Source organism: Armigeres subalbatus, unplaced genomic scaffold (genome assembly GCF_024139115.2).
Source record: "Armigeres subalbatus isolate Guangzhou_Male unplaced genomic scaffold, GZ_Asu_2 Contig1291, whole genome shotgun sequence".
NCBI classification, from domain to species: Eukaryota; Metazoa; Arthropoda; class Insecta; order Diptera; family Culicidae; genus Armigeres; species Armigeres subalbatus.
This window is the reverse complement of record NW_026942058.1, coordinates 77255-95386: the sequence shown is the minus strand read 5'-3', so window position 1 is coordinate 95386 and position 18132 is coordinate 77255. Positions and strand designations below refer to the sequence as shown.

The 18132-nt window shown below is 39.9% G+C and overlaps 1 protein-coding gene across 1 annotated transcript; it reads right to left on the bottom strand.

The window, feature by feature from the left end:
• Nucleotides 1–10863: 10863 nt before the first annotated feature.
• On the bottom strand, nt 10864–17892 carry LOC134202567 (coiled-coil domain-containing protein 63-like). Its single transcript, XM_062677570.1, has 4 exons — nt 17772–17892; nt 11395–12465; nt 11151–11322; nt 10864–11089 (listed from the first exon to the last, which is right to left on the bottom strand). The coding sequence occupies exons 2-4, from the start codon at nt 12458–12460 to the stop codon at nt 10864–10866; spliced, it is 1464 nt and encodes a 487-aa protein (XP_062533554.1). The 5' UTR covers nt 12461–12465; nt 17772–17892.
• Between the last annotated feature and the right edge of the window lie 240 nt (nt 17893–18132).

Here is an 18132-nt window from a genome sequence, read left to right as displayed (position 1 = left end):
AAGCACTTTGCCGAACACTTCGGCAACCTATTGCCGAACAGCACGGCAAATTTTGACAGCTGGATGTTTTCTCACATTTTACGACCAGTCGGCAATTCGAACTTTTACCGAGCTTTTACCGACATCTCAGCTGTTGGATTCTCGGTAATATATTTTGCCGGCCTCGGCGAAAAAAATTAAGTGTGTATGACTCACCTTATTTTGTATTTCCGCCTCGATTGATTTTTCGGTAAATGAGTGAAACGAAGCGATTTTGCATGAAACGAGTTTACTTGCGCGTGAGAACTTGATGAATAAGATTTGGAATGATTTTACCAGTCACACTTGTTATTGTAGAAAATGTGATCAAAATTAACTTTTATATGAAGTAGGCAGTGAGCAAGCAAGACCATGCTGAGGGTGACTGGGTTCGATTCCCGGTGCTGGTCTAGACAATTTTCGGATTGGAAATTGTCTCGACTTCCCTGGGCATAAAGTATCATCATGTTAGCCTTATGATAGGGTTATGCGCTAATTCGTCCATGGCGCTAGCATTCGTCATATCAAATTCTAAATCACTAAATACTCGCGAATCGTAAACTAAAATAATGAACTAACCATCTGGCGAGATAGAAAAAAGTGTACACTACGATCTACATTCATTTAAATTACATTCCGGTGTTACTTACTTGAAATACAGATAAATTTAACTTTGCGGCAGTGACTTTTTCACAATTTCCTACGTTACCCGTGCGACGAAGGAAAATCCAGTTCGTTCACTGCTGTAGAAGACGCGTAACACCGTCACCAAAATCAGCTTAATTCACTGCTTTTCACCGCACTTTTTCACATAAATTTCTCACGGCGCACTAAATAAAAGCAATGTTTATTGCTCAAGTGAAAAATAATTGAAAAATAACTACCGGAAGGCGTTCAAATGATCTGTTTTTTCAAACTTTAGAGCGTTTGAAATTTATTTTCTTCGTCGCCTTGTTTATAGTCGAAAAACGCGTTGCCAAACTGGCAGTTTGAACTGAAATAATCTTATGTTACACATCTGATAATACATCATGCAGTCAATAAAAGTGGGGTTTTCAATTATTTTCCGCTAGTGTAATAAAAGAAAAGTCTTCCAAATAAATATTTTTCATACACACTCGTCATTCACACTAAAATTTTCCACTATTCCAAAAGTTTGGAACAGGAGAAATAATTTCATAACAGAAATCAGTTGGCAGCACTACCCACGTACATGTTAAGCATGTGTGTTAGTTGTTTGACAGACTGAGGCATTTAACTGAATGGCAGCACAATCGAAACCATTTTTATGCGGTCGAAATGGGATTGCAATAGGAAATTTTTGTTAACTGGAACCGAAATAAACTTTTAAGTTTGACTTTCAAAATTGACCGAAACGAACGATATTCTGCATAAAGTCACAAATAAGTCGTCCAGTTATCCAAGAAATGACTTGAGCTCAGGAACAAAGATTTGCAGTCTTGTTTTAAGTATGCTACTTGCTCCTTGTGCTACAGAGAAAGAATACGTAAATGATCAATTTTCCGGTTTCAAATATGGTACATGTAGGGATTGAGACGGGTATTGATAATATAAATATAAACTGAATAAGAGGGCATATACATTGGACACGAGTGCCAGATGTGTAGGGTAAAACGACCTATTATGGAGGGGTTAAGCACCGTCTCAAAACAAAATTGATTACAAAAATTCTTCAAAAATTACCTGTTGGTCGATTTTTACATTGTAGTAGTTGAATAGGATGCTCTTTAACTATAGTTTCGTAAATATTACGTCAATTGTGCTGAACTTATGTTGTTTTGTTTTCATCACAATAAAAACAAACTACCGCAATAATAGGACATAGTTGCCTATCGTTGCGATATTTTTTGAAGGTCAGTCCTATTGTTGCGGTATTGCATGTAATTCTTATGGAGAGCGATACCGCAACAATAGGACCTTATCACTACCGCAATAATAGGCTCAAAGGATTCAAATTTTTAACGAAAAATGTTGATTTTTCATCATTTTGAACGGAATTTTGTCAAACAAAAGCTGTTCTAGTCTTTAATCCGAAGAGTTTTAGCGTACCCATAATTATTTTCAATGGTATTATATCCAGAATGGACTACTTTAACACTACCGCAACATTAGGGCATACCACAACGATAGGACGTTTTACCCTATATGCCCTCTTATTCTGTTTATATTTATATTATAAATACCCGTCTCAATCCCTACAGTACATGCTCTCTGTAGTACAAAGAACAGAATGCGTTCACTGCATATGTTCTTGGTCATCCAAGAAATCCCTGGAGTAAGGCCTTCCGATCTACACGCGTAACTGAAGATCAATTTTCCGGTTTCAAATATAGTACATGCTCTCTGTAGTACAAAGAACAGAATGCGTTCACTGCATATGTTCTTGGTCATCCAAGAAATCCCTGGAGTAAGGCCTTTCGATCTACACGCGTAATTGAAAATCAATTTTCCGGTTTCAAATATGGTACATGCTCTCTGTAGTACAAAGAACAGAATGCGTTCACTGCATATGTTCTTGGTCATCCAAGAAATCCCTGAAGTAAGGCCTTCCGATCTACACGCGTAACTGAAGATCAATTTTCCGGTTTCAAATATGGTACATGCTCTCTGTAGTACAAAGAACAGAATGCGTTCTCTGAATATGTTCTTGGTCATCCAAGAAATCCCTGGAGTAAGGCCTTTCGTTCTACACGCGTAACTGAAGATCAATTTTCCGGTTTCAAATATGGTACATGCTCTCTGTAGTACAAAGAACAGAATGCGTTCACTGCATATGTTCTTGGTCATCCAAGAAATCCCTGAAGTAAGGCCTTTCGATCTACACGCGTAACTGAAGATCAATTTTCCGGTTTCAAATATGGTACATGCTCTCTGTAGTACAAAGAACAGAATGCGTTCACTGCATATGTTCTTGGTCATCCAAGAAATCCCTGAAGTAAGGCCTTTCGTTCTACACGCGTAACTGAAGATCAATTTTCCGGTTTCAAATATAGTACATGCTCTCTGTAGTACAAAGAACAGAATGCGTTCACTGCATATGTTCTTGGTCATCCAAGAAATCCCTGGAGTAAGGCCTTTCGTTCTACACGCGTAACTGAAGATCAATTTTCCGGTTTCAAATATGGTACATGCTCTCTGTAGTACAAAGAACAGAATGCGTTCACTGCATATGTTCTTGGTCATCCAAGAAATCCCTGAAGTAAGGCCTTCCGATCTACACGCGTAACTGAAGATCAATTTTCCGGTTTCAAATATGGTACATGCTCTCTGTAGTACAAAGAACAGAATGCGTTCTCTGCATATGTTCTTGGTCATCCAAGAAATCCCTGGAGTAAGGCCTTTCGTTCTACACGCGTAACTGAAGATCAATTTTCCGGTTTCAAATATGGTACATGCTCTCTGTAGTACAAAGAACAGAATGCGTTCACTGCATATGTTCTTGGTCATCCAAGAAATCCCTGGAGTAAGGCCTTCCGATCTACACGCGTAACTGAAGATCAATTTTCCGGTTTCAAATATGGTACATGCTCTCTGTAGTACAAAGAACAGAATGCGTTCACTGCATATGTTCTTGGTCATCCAAGAAATCCCTGAAGTAAGGCCTTTCGATCTACACGCGTAACTGAAGATCAATTTTCCGGTTTCAAATATGGTACATGCTCTCTGTAGTACAAAGAACAGAATGCGTTCACTGCATATGTTCTTGGTCATCCAAGAAATCCCTGGAGTAAGGCCTTTCGATCTACACGTGTAACTGAAGATCAATTTTCCGGTTTCAAATATGGTACATGCTCTCTGTAGTACAAAGAACAGAATGCGTTCACTGCATATGTTCTTGGTCATCCAAGAAATCCCTGGAATAAGCCTTTTGATCTTCACGCGTAGCTGAAGATCAATGTTCCGATTTTAAATATGGTTTATGCTCTCTTCATATTGAATACATTTGTGTTTAACTTGATGTTAAACTTTAAAAACACACAAATAAAGGGATGATTCAAATATGACGTCTGCTATTTTTTTAGATTTCTAGACCCCCCTCCCTCCTCTGTCACGCTTTTTTTGTATACCTTTTTTGTAGATCTGAAGGCCTCCACTTCAGGTATTTCTTGGATAACCGCGAACGTCTTCCATACGCAGATTCTGTTATATGTACTACAATGGGTACATACCATTTAAAAAACAAGCCTGTAGATCATTGGTTACGCATGTAGACCTGAAGGCCTTCACTTCAGGTATTTTGTGGATAACCGTGAAGATCTTCCATACGCAGATTTTATTATATGTACCACAATGGGTATATTGCATTTACAAAACAGGCCTGTAGATCATTGGTTACGCGTGTAGATCTGAAGGCCTTCACTTCCGGTATTTCTTGGATAACCGCGAACGTCTTTCATACGCAGATTTTGTTATATGTACTACAATAGGTACATTACATTTACAAAGCAGGCCTGTAGATCATTGGTTACGCGTGTAGATCTGAAGACCTCCACTTCAGGTATTTCTTGGATAACCGCGAACGTCTTCGATACGCAGATTATATCATATGTACCACAATGGATATATTACATTTACAAAACAGGCCTGTAGATCATTGGTTACGCGTGTAGACCTGAAGGCCTTCACTTCAGGTATTTTGTGGATAACCGTGAAGATCTTCCATACGCAGATTTTATTATATGTACCACAATGGGTATATTGCATTTACAAAACAGGCCTGTAGATCATTGGATACGCGTGTAGATCTGAAGACCTCCACTTCAGGTTTTTCTTGGATAACCGCGAACGTCTTCGATACGCAGATTCTGTTATATGTACCACAATGGGTACATTACATTAACAAAATAGGCCTGTAGATCATTGGTTACGCGTGTAGATCTGAAGGCCTTCACTGCCGGTATTTCTTGGTTAACCACGAACGTCTTCCATACGCAGATGCTGTTATATGTACTACAATGGGTATATTACATTTACAAAACAGGCCTGTAGATCATTGGTTACGCGTGTAGACCTGAAGGCCTTCACTTCAGGGATTTCTTGGATAACCGTGAAGATCTTCCATACGCAGATTCTATCATATGTACCACAATGGATATATTACATTTATAAAACAGGCCTGTAGATCATTGGTTACGCGTGTTGACCTGAAGGCCTTCACTTCAGGAATTTCTTGGATAACCGTGAAGATCTTTCATACGCAGATTCTGTTATATGTACCACAATGGGTATATTACATTTACAAAACAGGCCTGTAGATCATTGGATACGCGTGTAGATCTGAAGACCTCCACTTCAGGTTTTTCTTGGATAACCGCGAACGTCTTCGATACGCAGATTCTGTTACATGTACCACAATGGGTACATTACATTTACAAAACAGGCCTGTAGATCATTGGTTACGCGTGTAGATCTGAAGACCTCCACTTCAGGTATTTCTTGGATAGCCGCGAACATCCTCCGTACACATATTCTATTCAATGTTTTACAATGTACACATATCATATTCAGAACAGGCCAATATTAATTGAATTTATGTTATTTTTATTTAACACGGTATGATACCGCATAAAAAACTAATTTGGTGTACTTGTAGAAATCGCACACCAATACCAACAGATTTATTTGACAGCAATCCATCGAGTTTTAGACTGGACGAATGAAAATTCTCATGGACGTATCAGATTTTTATAAGACAAATTTGAAAAATTTGAAGGGTATTTTTGATTGCCGATTCTCAATAAACTATGATTTGTTCAATGCGCTAATAGTACACAATGAAAACTAGGAGCTCTAAAATACGTGTTGCATACAACTTAGTTAGAGTAAGTAGTTGGGCTGGCGTATAAATTAGATTTGAAAACCAAGCACTACCTACTACGACGGGAATTAGCTCACTACCCTATACGAATGCAAAAATGGTAACTTGGCTTAGAAACCTCGCAGTTAATAACTGTGGAAGTGCAAAATGAACACTAAGCTGCGAGGCGGCTCTGTCCCAGTGTGGGGATGTAATGCCAGTAAGAAGAAGAAGAAGATGAAGTAGGCAGTGAGTTACAAATTGTTACACAGAATTATGTTTTTGATTTAAACAACAATTTTGCAGGAAGTTCTACACTATTGTGGGGAAAGATGTTTTGTATGACTTTGAACATTTTCCTACAACCTCTGTATGTGGAAATACCTTTCTATAATTGAAAATTGTGTTAATAATTGCTAGATTTCGAATTATTTTGACTCACAAAACATATGAATCTAAAAAATGGCAACTCTGTTGATTTGAAAAACTTTTATAAATTGAAAAAAGTTCCCACTTAAAAAATAAGACTGTTTCCAGCAATAGCATTGCGAAATCATAAAATATTTTTTGAACATCAAAGGACAAATAAGCAGCGAGCGTAGTAACCTGAGAGAGAGAAGACAGCTCGCTTTATTTCAAGATAAAATTTTCAAAACGACTTATCTGCTTTCGTAAACAAAGATTCAAACGACGATTTGACGAATCTGATAGCTCTCCCACGCAAACCAACACCATCAACAGGTAGCGGAGGCCTTTATCTAACTATTGATGGTGTTAGTTTGCGTGGGAGAGCAATCAGATTCGTCAAATCGTCGTTTGAATCTTTGTTTACAAAAGCAGATAAGTCGTTTTGAAAATTTTGTCTTGATTTACGTTCATCCTAATGTCACCGCGATCCAGTCACTGCGAACCCTGCGAACCGAAAAGTAAACACTGCGATGCCACTTCAAATGGTCGTAACCAAAATTATTTATTTGGAAATTAATGTTTGCAACTTTTTTTTTATATCCACAACAGTGAATTGAACCCGTAATTATCAATGTGAATGATCCCGTATCATGAGAAATCGGTTTTGTTCCACGTTATGCAACTTACACACCAGTCAAGCAGTTTGACGAACATTGACTCCGCCCCCAAGAAAACGCTTCGGTTGCTGCTTTGTTTGAACGTGTGTGAAGTTGTTCGAACAACCATTTGACAGTTGGCGGCTCGGTTGGAAAAAAATATAACGGTTTGATTTTGGTTTGAGTTGTCGGGGGTGGAGTCAAGGTTCGTCGAACATGTTTGAGCATTTGTAGTGAAGTTGCACAAACCCCCATATATTTTTTGATGGTTGGTGCTCAAGTTGCCGCTTCGATCGTTCGTGTGTGATATTGTTAGTCGAATAAATTGATTGTTCGTACCGCTGTTGGAAAAAATTGATGAATGTTTGAATAAACGAGAGGTGGAGTCAATGTTGGTCGAACTGCTTGACCGTGTGTACGTTCCATTAGGAAGTTCATAACCATTAAAATCAGCTAATTCGTACAAGTTTTTATTGGAGTGAAAAATGTTGCTTCCGACGTTATGAAATGTTACTTTCATTTGTTGAGTTTCCACGTTTTCCACACAAATAAAGAAGAAGAAGACATAGTAAATAAACGATCTGTCAGTGAGCTGACTTCTCTCTCTCAGGTAGTAACAAATTAAAATATATATATTTTTTAAGATTCATGGCTCGGAGTAAGCTGCAGAGGAAAACTTTGGAATCTTCTCTAAAATAAAATCAGGGGGTTCTTATACTCAATCTACGAATTTTAGTAAACAATAATTTCTGAATGAGAGACTTAAATATGGTAACCATAACACACAAACACAGATTCTTTCCGGAAGCCAATGAATCATTTTTAAATCTAAATAGTTTGTTCAGACTTCTAAAATTCCTTTAGAAGAAGTTTCTGTGGAATATCAAACGGTAGCTCAAATTCAAAATTTCAAAATATTTTAAATTTTACAATTATTTTAATTTGAACTTCAGTTTATGCAATTATCATCCGGATATATTTTGGTAAATCCTCAAGAACTAATCGCCTGATCATTTGAACAGTTCCTCGCTCACTATTGATTTTTTTGAAACACTAGGCAGGTCATGTAGAATTAAAAATATTCAATATGAATACCTGTCATAAGACGAGTTTATACAATCCCATTGAATTCCACCAAGTCAAGTCAAGTACGAGACACTGAAGACGGCCTTACTGTTGAGGTTGAAATACGTATCTGTCAAGATACAATTAAGTGGTGGAATTCAATGGGATTGTATAAACTCGTCTTATGACAGGTGAAAACATTCAACTAAAACGCTCAAAATAATTTTCTTATCAATATGAATAGTTCAATTGATTATTCTGCCGTCATACGCATATTTGTCCCATGTTTGCTGGGATTTCCTATGTTCATGGGACATTTATGCGTAGAACGGCAGTATATAGATTAATAGTTTTTTTTTCAAAACTGTTAGAAAATCAGCAAGGTCTGCAGTCCCCATGCCGCACATATATTCGACATAGGTTACTGCAACTCATATGTGACAAGATTGAGTGGCAATCAAGTTGCTGAAACCACTGTTGCCTGACTTGTGCTGCTCGTGAGTTGGGCTTTGGAATATGTTTAGATTCACGATGGCATGCTGCTTACTCAACAGTATAAACATTCATGAAAAGTGACGAAGAATCTGTCCATTAAGTTATTATTGAAAAGCTAATAAGCTGGCCAGGTTTCAATAGGAATTTGAATGCAAGAAGAAGTTAGGAATGACTTTCAGGCTAACAAGCATAAGGAGTTCATTTTCTGTACATCCATCAGTTTGTCATGAAGCAACTTTATCGATGAGCATACAAAGCGTTACCATTATTTGAAATTTTTGAAGAGGTATGATGTACCCCACGAATCTTGGGTGTAGAACCCTAACTTTTAATTCTGATCAAAATAGTTGAAATTAGTGACTTTTTACGAGAAAAGTGACTTGCTCAAAAAGGACTTTTTAGTGACACCTGAAGTGACTGTTATGCCAAATGGCGTTATTCCAAATGATTTCATACCAAATTACCCAGACCGTTTGGAAAACGACATTATAGGCCGTTCGTTCGGACGTTTTCGTCTGAATGCCTATTCGTGCTGAACGACCATTTCGGTCAAACATCATCTTCAGCCAAATGACATTTTCGGTCAATTGACTTTCGGCAAGATGGGTTTCGGTTTAATTGTCTGTTCGGCAAAATAATTTTCGGCCAAATGGGCCAAACGGCCCTTACAAATACATGAGAACAAAGATACGGCAAAAAAAAATCGCAGGTAATCACTAGAGGCCTGAATAAGAAAAACTCGGATAGGTATGTGCCGCCAATCGAACCGTCAAAAAACAGCAGCTAATCGAGCGGGAGACCTGTCAAGCAGCCAAAATGTTGGCTCAAATACTGAAAACGGCTAAATTTGTTTTTATGCCATTTTTAAATAAACAAATTTGAATGCAGTTTGCAATAATATATGCAAGTGATTTATAGATTCTGAAATGAAATTGCATTGTTTATTGGATTCTATTCCCATGTGATGTTGACACAATCAATAGCGGATTGTGAGATTTTATCTACATAAACCATTTCTTCCTTTTTATGTGTTGCTCTTTGATGAAGAAGATTGATTGCAGTGTTGGCAGAGTCATATTTTCTATCCGCGTTTCTCTTATTCAGGCCTCTAGTAATCACTAGCCTCATCAAATCGGGAAATATTTTCGTCGGTTCTTGATCCCTATGTGTGATAAATCGGGCGGGATTTTTGCCGTGGACAGGATTTCCGAGGTGTGCGGCTACCTTAGTGCGTATAGCAGGATCTATTTAATAGAAAGAAACATATTGTGAGTCTCTCTAATTTTTAAGAAATCAGCATAAGAAGTTAATGTTGACATTTGCTTAGATTCATGTGACACGTCGCAACGTTGTTTTAATTTGATGAAGCGATATAGGAAATTTGAATTAACATACAGAGAAGAATCCATATTTGCTAATCAACTTGTTCCAGATTAAATACAGTGATTAACGAAATTTTCTAAATTTAGCAGATTTAGGCAAAGTACTTGACTCAAAAGAAAACCGGACGAAGCAATTGACCTTTCCCGTCATAAATTGTATCTCGTTTGATTGTCTCAGTCGCTTCTTTGGCTTATTTAAGGTCAACTTTCCCAAAGAACCCATACTTTTTGTAGCCTCTAACTGTTTTAAAAATCAAAAAAGTTAGAGGCTGTTTTTTAAAGATTTGCCCGATTTTGAACGAACATTGGGTGAATTTTTCAGGCCGGTTCACACGTGCAGCACTTTTTCAGTTTTTGTTTTTAATTTTAAAAATAGTTAGAGGCTTCAAAAAATATGGGTTCTTTGGGAAAGTTGACCTTAAATAAGCCAAAGAATCGATTGAGCGAATAAAAATTTTTGACGGGAAAGGTCAATTACCTGAACTGTGAAATATTGAGAATGTTCAACACAAGTGTTAGAAAATTCATACAAAAATACAGGAAAATGCATTTTGAAAATTTCTAAAATTGCAAATAATGGTGACTATCTTTTATCGAAACCATTTGAGAGTTTGTAGTAATTTATTGACGTTTGGTGCATATTATCCTCAAAATGTAAGTAATTGTAAATTACATTCTTTTGAATTAAAATAATGATAATAAACGATATAATAACTGTTACACAACGCTTATCTAAAGACTTGCTAACTTATGTGTACCGTAATAGATTATGTAAATTTGTCTTCTGAATCTAATAACTTTCATTGCCACACTAATACGTGTTAAGTTGAAATAAAATGCAGTGACTGTACCTAAGGCATAGTGTTACATTATTGAATTACTTTGCAACAAATACAGAACCACAAAATCAGATAGATGTTCGCGCAATATTGACACACAACTTATATCTACCAAGAAAAAAAAAGTCTGTTAAATGTAAAAAGTTGTAATAAAACAGTTGTAAATAACAATCCAAACGCGTCTAGCCTCTATCGACCCGAATTTTGGCCGATTCCTTAACGTTGAAATTCGGCACGCGATCCTTCTTGCCCAGTATTTTAGTCGTCGGTTCCACGTAGTTGACGTTGCTAATGATGTTGGCCACGCGGCGTTCGATGATTCCGAGAAACAACTTTGCGTTGTTAAGCGTAACCTTGCTCTCATTATTCAGCAAGTTCAGGATCGGTGCTTCGTCGCAGTGGAGTAGTCTTAAACATTTGGAATTTTGATAAATCGCCTATAATAGTTTGAATAATTAAAAATACTCACTTGTAAATTCTTTCCGCAGTTCGCAGCAGCTCGTCCAGCTTCACATCCCAAACCTGCTTGATTTCAAAAGCAGCATCGGCCTCTTCCTTACTGGTGACCTCAGCCAAACGCAGGGCATCTATGTTGTCATCCTGAGAGTGCTCTTTTGACTCATTGATAGCAATTTGTTCAGCTGTTTCATAAATGATATGTTAGCGATTTGTAAACTATTGCTTGAACCGAACAACATCAGACCCATACTCACTGATTTTATCCTGCAGCAGTTGCACACTTTCCGTCAACGTTTCCACTTCGTGGCTCAACTCGTTCACGTAGTTGAACAACGCAAAGTTTTCCTCCTCCTTCTTAATGAACTTAGCCACCAAACGGTCGATATCGTCCTCCCCGGAAAACGTCATGATTCGTGACATTATCTGCTCATATTCAGCATATTGCTTTTCCAAGTTCTCCAGCATTTTCTGCTTCTTCAGCGCTTCTCTTTCCTCCAGCTCCGCATTCGATCGTCGCTGTCCTTTGATGCTGAGGAACTCCTGTAGCTTTGCATCATGATCCAACTTCCTCTGCAGTTCTCTCATCTCCTGTATGTGTGTTACCTTCTCACTTTGACCCTTGTCCTTCAATATTTGCAACTTAGTGCACAGCTCCTCCCGAGTGTCGTACGCCGAAGTTGCCTGATCAATTAGGTCCATCATGTAGCGTTTTCCTTCGTTCAGTTTCGCCACCAGTTTCTCCCACATGATATTGAACGTTGCTCTCTCCGTCAGCATGTGGTCAATCGTCTGCCGCAGTTGCGAATTTTCTGCCATTGCCACTCCTGCCTTTTTGTTCACCACATCCAACCTATTCTCAAGCTTCCTTACAGATCGTTGCGCTCTCGCAATCGTTTCATTGTACCTAATATCTGTCACCTCATTCTTCCTTATCTCCGCAATTTCGCGATGTATCTTCCTGATGTGACTCTCCAGCTCCCGCAGCCCTTCTTTCTTCGCTTTCAGATTATGGTTGGCCTTCTCTTGCCTCTCGTACGTTAGGTCCAGCTCCGATTCCATCTCGGTTTCCCGCTTCGAATGAACGCCATGCTCCTCGCAGTCCAACTGCAGCTGCAGTTGCTGTTTCTCCTTCTCCAGGGTTCGCATGTTCGCTCGAAACTTGCGCATAGATTTGTTCTTCGAGTCCAGAAACGTGATTCGTTCGATCTCCAAAGTGCGGAGCAGTTTGTGCAACCGTTGGGTCTCCGCTTCGGCGAGCTGCTCCATCTCGTACTGCTCGGCCGCTCCCATCTCGGAGGACATCTTCGGCTGGCTGGACATGGCGGCTGAAAGGTTCGGAATCAAGTAAGTTATTATAAACGGTAAGATGTTTGAATATTATTTAATATTGTTATTAATCAACGACTGTGGTTATTGTTGGTTCGTGAATGTGTGGCCCTAAATGGCCGGTACGAAGTTATGACGGCGACTCCCCGTGGATGCGTGTGCACGCCGCGGAGGTCTGACGGAAGAGGCAAAATCATGGCTTGCTGCTCGCCGATTGACACACTGATGTGTGAAGCTATTATAACTATGCCTTCAATGGCATTTTACTCAAACCCCATATTTCCCTTCTTCTCTCATTAAAAACGCAAAAAAAAAATCTTCTAGCATAGGATGCAATGCTTGTTTTCTCCTGAGTTATTTGAATGAGACGGAAGTGAACATCGGTTGCAATTGAGCAACCGGTTAACTCCATTGAAAACTGCACACCAAATAAACTTGACTCAATATCATGGATTTAATACCAGAACAATGATTCAGAGTGTGGGTTCCCAAACTGTGGGCCGCGAAAGATAAAACGTGATTCATACTTTCGTTGGATGATTAGAGAACAACAAATTTACGAAGCCTTCTTTTGTTTGTCAAATACAATGACAATTTCTTCCAAAAAACATTCCAAATCTTACCCAAATGCAATCCAAAACTAAGCGGTGTTGAACTTCATTACTAAGATTTAAGAACAACCTAATAAAGATAAGAAAATTCATGCTAATCCAAATTCAATCCAAATCAAATCCAATGCTAATTCAATCCAAATCAAATCCAATGCTAATCCAATCCAAATATAATTTAAATCCAAACTCAATCCAAATCCAATCTAAATCCAATCCAAATCCAATCAAAATCCAATCCAAATCCAATTCAAATTCAATCCAAATCCAATTCAAATTCAATCCAAATCAAATCCAAATTCAATTCAAATTCAATCCAAATCAAATCCAAATCCAATTCAAATCCAAATGCAATCCAAACCCAATCCAAATTCTAATCCAAATCAATTCAAATCCAAATCCAATCCAAATCCAATCCAAATCCAATCCAAATCCAATCCAAATCCAATCTAAATCCAATCTAAATCCAATCCAAATCCAATCCAATCCAATCCAAATCCATCCAAACCAATCCAAACCAATCCAAACCAATCAAATCAATCCAAATCAATCCAAATCCAATCAAACCAATCCAAATCAATCCAATCCAAATCAATCAAACCAATCCAATCAATCCAAACCAATCCAATCAATCCAAATCCAATCAAATCAATCCAAACCAATCCAAATCCAATCCAAACCAATCAAATCCAATCCAAATCCAATCCAAATCAATCCAAACCAATCCAAACCAATCCAAACCAATCCAAATCCAGTCAAACCAATCCAAATCAGTCAATCCAATCCAAATCCAATCAAACCAATCCAAATCCAATCCAAACCAATCAATCCAATCCAATCCAATCAATCCAAATCAATCCAAATCAATCCAAACCAACCAAACCAATCAAATCAGTCAATCAGTCAAACCAATCCAAATCAATCCAAATCCAATCCAAACCAATCCAAACCAATCCAAATCAATCCAAATCAATCCAGTCAAATCCAGTCAACCAATCCAAACCAATCCAAACCAATCAAATCCAATCCAAATCCAATCAGGTCAGTCAAACCAGTCCAAAATCAGTCAAATCCAGTCCAATCCAGTCCAAATCCAGTCAAATCCAGTCCAGTCAAATCCAGGTCAGATCCAGGTCAGTCCAGATCCAGTCAAATCCAGTCAGATCAGTCCAGGTCAGTCCAGATCCAGTCCAAATCCAGTCAAATCCAGTCAGATCCAGTCCAGATCCAGTCCAGGTCAGTCCAGATCCAGTCCAGATCCAGTCAGATCCAGTCCAGGTCAATCCAGACCAATCCAGATCAGTCAAGTCCAGTCCAGATCAATCAGGTCAGTCAGATCGGTCGATCCAGTCAGGTCAGTCCAGATCCAGTCAGATCCAGTCCAGATCAGTCCAGATCCAGTCCAAGATCCAGTCAGATCAATCCAGATCCAGTCCAGTCAATCATCAGTCCAGATCCAGTCCAGATCCAGGTCAGATCCAGTCGATCCAGTCCAGATCAGTCAGATCGATCCAAATCCAGTCCAGATCCAGGTCAGATCCAGTCCAATCCAGTCAAATCAGTCCAAATCCAGTCCAGATCCAGTCAGATCCAGTCAGATCCAGTCCAAGATCAGTCCAATCCAGATCCAGTCAGGTCAGTCAGGTCAATCCAGGTCAGTCCAGTCCAGTCCAGATCGGTCAGATCCAGTCCAGATCAGTCCAGGTCAGTCAGATCCAATCAGTCCAGTCCAGTCCAGTCCAGGTCAGTCCAGATCCAGTCCAGATCAATCCAATCCAGTCAGGTCAGTCCAGATCCAGTCAGGTCAGTCGATCAGTCCAGTCCAGTCAGTCCAATCCAGTCAGATCCAGTCCAGATCAGTCCAAGTCCAGATCCAGTCAGATCAGTCAGATCCAGTCCAGATCCAGTCCAGATCCAGTCAGATCCAGTCCAGTCAGTCCAGATCCAGTCCAGATCCAGTCCAAGTCAGTCCAGATCCAGTCAGATCCAGTCCAGATCAGTCCAGATCCAATCCAAATCCAGTCAAGATCCAGTCGATCGGTCCAGATCAGTCAGTCAATCAAATCAGTCCAAACCAATCCAGATCCAGTCCAGATCCAGTCCAAATCCAGTCAGATCAGTCAGATCCAGTCAGATCAGTCAAATCCAGTCCAGATCCAGTCAGATCAGTCAGATCCAGTCCAGACCAATCAAATCCAGTCCAGACCAATCCAAGACCAGTCAAATCAGTCCAGATCCAGTCAAGATCCAGTCCAATCAGTCCAGACCAATCCAATCCAGGTCAGTCAGGTCAATCCAGATCCAGTCCAAATCCAGTCCAAGTCAGTCAGGTCAGTCCAGACCAATCCAGTCCAATCCAATCGATCAAGTCAACCAAATCAATCCAAATCCAGTCCAGTCAAATCCAGTCAGGTCAGTCCAAATCCAATCCAGTCCAAGGTCAGTCAATCCAGGTCAATCCAGATCCAGTCCAGGTCAATCCAAACCAAGATCCAATCAAATCCAGTCAAATCGGTCAAACCAATCAAATCCAATCCAAACCAATCAAATCCAGTCCAGTCGATCCAAATCAGTCAATCAGGTCCAGTCAAACCAATCAAATCCAGTCAGTCAAATCCAATCAAACCAATCCGGTCAGTCCAAACCAATCCAGATCCAGTCCAGATCAGTCCAAGTCAGTCCAAATCAATCCAGATCAGTCAGATCCAGTCCAGATCCAGTCCAGATCCAGTCAGTCAGTCAGATCCAGTCAAATCCAGTCAGATCCAGTCCAGACCCAGTCAGATCCGGTCAAATCAGTCCAGATCCAGTCAAATCAATCCAAACCAATCCAAGTCAGTCAGATCAGTCAGATCAGTCAAATCAGTCCAGATCAATCCAAATCCAGTCAAATCCAGTCCAAACCAATCAAAATCCAGATCAGTCCAATCCAGTCCAGATCCAGTCAAGTCGGTCAGATCCAGTCCAAGTCAGTCCAGATCCAGTCCAGATCAGTCCAGATCAGTCAGTCAGTCCAGGTCGAGTCCAGTCCAGATCCAGTCCAGACCAGTCCAGATCCAGTCCAAACCAGTCCAAACCAGTCAATCCAGTCCAGATCCAGTCAGGTCAGTCAGATCCAGTCCAAATCAGTCAGGTCAGTCCAGATCCAGTCCAGATCCAGTCAAGTCGGTCCAGATCCAGTCCAGGTCAGTCCAGACCAGTCAAGGTCAGTCCAGATCAGTCCAGATCCAGTCCAGATCCAATCCAGTCAGTCAGTCCAGTCGATCCAATCCAGGTCAATCCAGGTCAGTCAGATCAGTCCAGGTCAGTCCAGATCCAGTCCAGGTCAGTCAGATCGGTCCAGGTCAGTCCAAATCAGTCCAAATCCAGTCCAGATCCAGTCCAGGTCAGTCAAATCCAGTCCAATCCAGTCCAGATCAGTCCAGATCCAAGTCAGATCCGGTCAAACCAATCCAAATCCAGTCAGGTCAATCAAGTCAGTCAAATCAATCCAAACCAATCCAAATCCAGTCCAAACCAGTCAAACCAATCAAACCAGTCAAACCAATCCAAACCAATCCAAACCAATCCAGATCCAGTCAAATCAATCCAAATCCATCAAATCCAGTCCAAATCCAATCCAGGTCAATCCAAATCCAGTCAAATCCAGTCCAAACCAATCCAAACCAATCCAAACCAATCCAAACCAATCCAAACCAGTCCAAATCCAACCAGGTCAATCCAAACCAATCCAAACCAATCCAAACCAATCCAAACCAATCCAAACCAACCAATCCAATCCAAATCAATCCAAATCCAGTCCAATCCCAGGTCAATCCAATCCAATCCAAACCAATCCAAATCCAGTCAAACCAACCAAACCAATCCAAATCCAGTCCAATCCAAACCAAGTCAAACCAATCCAAACCAATCCAAACCAATCCAAATCCAACCAGTCAAAGTCAATCCAAATCCAATCCAAATCCAGTCAAACCAATCCAAATCCAGTCAAACCAATCCAAACCAATCCAAATCCAGTCAAACCAATCCAAACCAATCCAAACCAATCCAAACCGGTCAGGTCAATCCAAACCAATCCAAACCAATCCAATCAATCCAAACCAATCCAAACCAATCCAAACCAATCCAAACCAATCCAAACCAATCCAAATCCAATCAAATCCAATCCAAACCAATCCAAACCAATCCAAACCAATCCAAACCAATCCAAACCAACCAAACCAATCCAAACCAATCCAAACCAATCCAAACCAATCCAAACCAATCCAAATCAATCCAAACCAATCAAACCAATCCAAATCAATCAAACCAATCCAAATCCAATCCAAATCCAATCCAAATCCAATCCAAATCCAATCCAAATCCAATCCAAATCCAATCCAAATCCAAATCCAATCCAAATCCAATACTTTTTTTTTGGCCACCTTTCAGACACGCCTTATACTTTTCTAAACCACAAACCATTTCCGCATTGTAATTTTGCAAACCACAAACCAATTTCTTACGGTCTTCCAGGTGAAGCTATGGTGTTCTTCAAACCACAAACCATTTTTCCAGCGGTCTTTCAGAAGCGCCACCACAAATTTCCGACGGTCTTCGAGACGCGTCTTGTAAATTATCAAACCATAAACCATTTTTCGACGGTCTTCGAGACGCGTTTTGTGATTTAGCAAACCACAAACCATTTTTTGACTCACCTCATGAAATCAGCGACAGGATCCAAAAACTGGACTGGCAGGATCGCCAAAACGTGTGGCCCTAAATGGCCGGAATGAAGTTATGACGGCGACTCCCCGTGGATGCGTGTGGTATGCGCGGATGTCTGACTGGAAGAGGCAAAACCATGGCTTGCTGCTCGCCGATTGACACTCTGATTTATCTCTGATCAAATCCCACATTTCCCTTCTTCTCTCATTAAAAACGCTTTTTTAGCCTCTTGGTTGATCAAAACGAATTTTTAGCAGTACAGTCTATAGTTTAATTAACGTAAGCCAAAGATTTGTAAGTACAAGATAGCCCACTCTTGATTATCCCATACAAGACGCTGGCGAACAACTT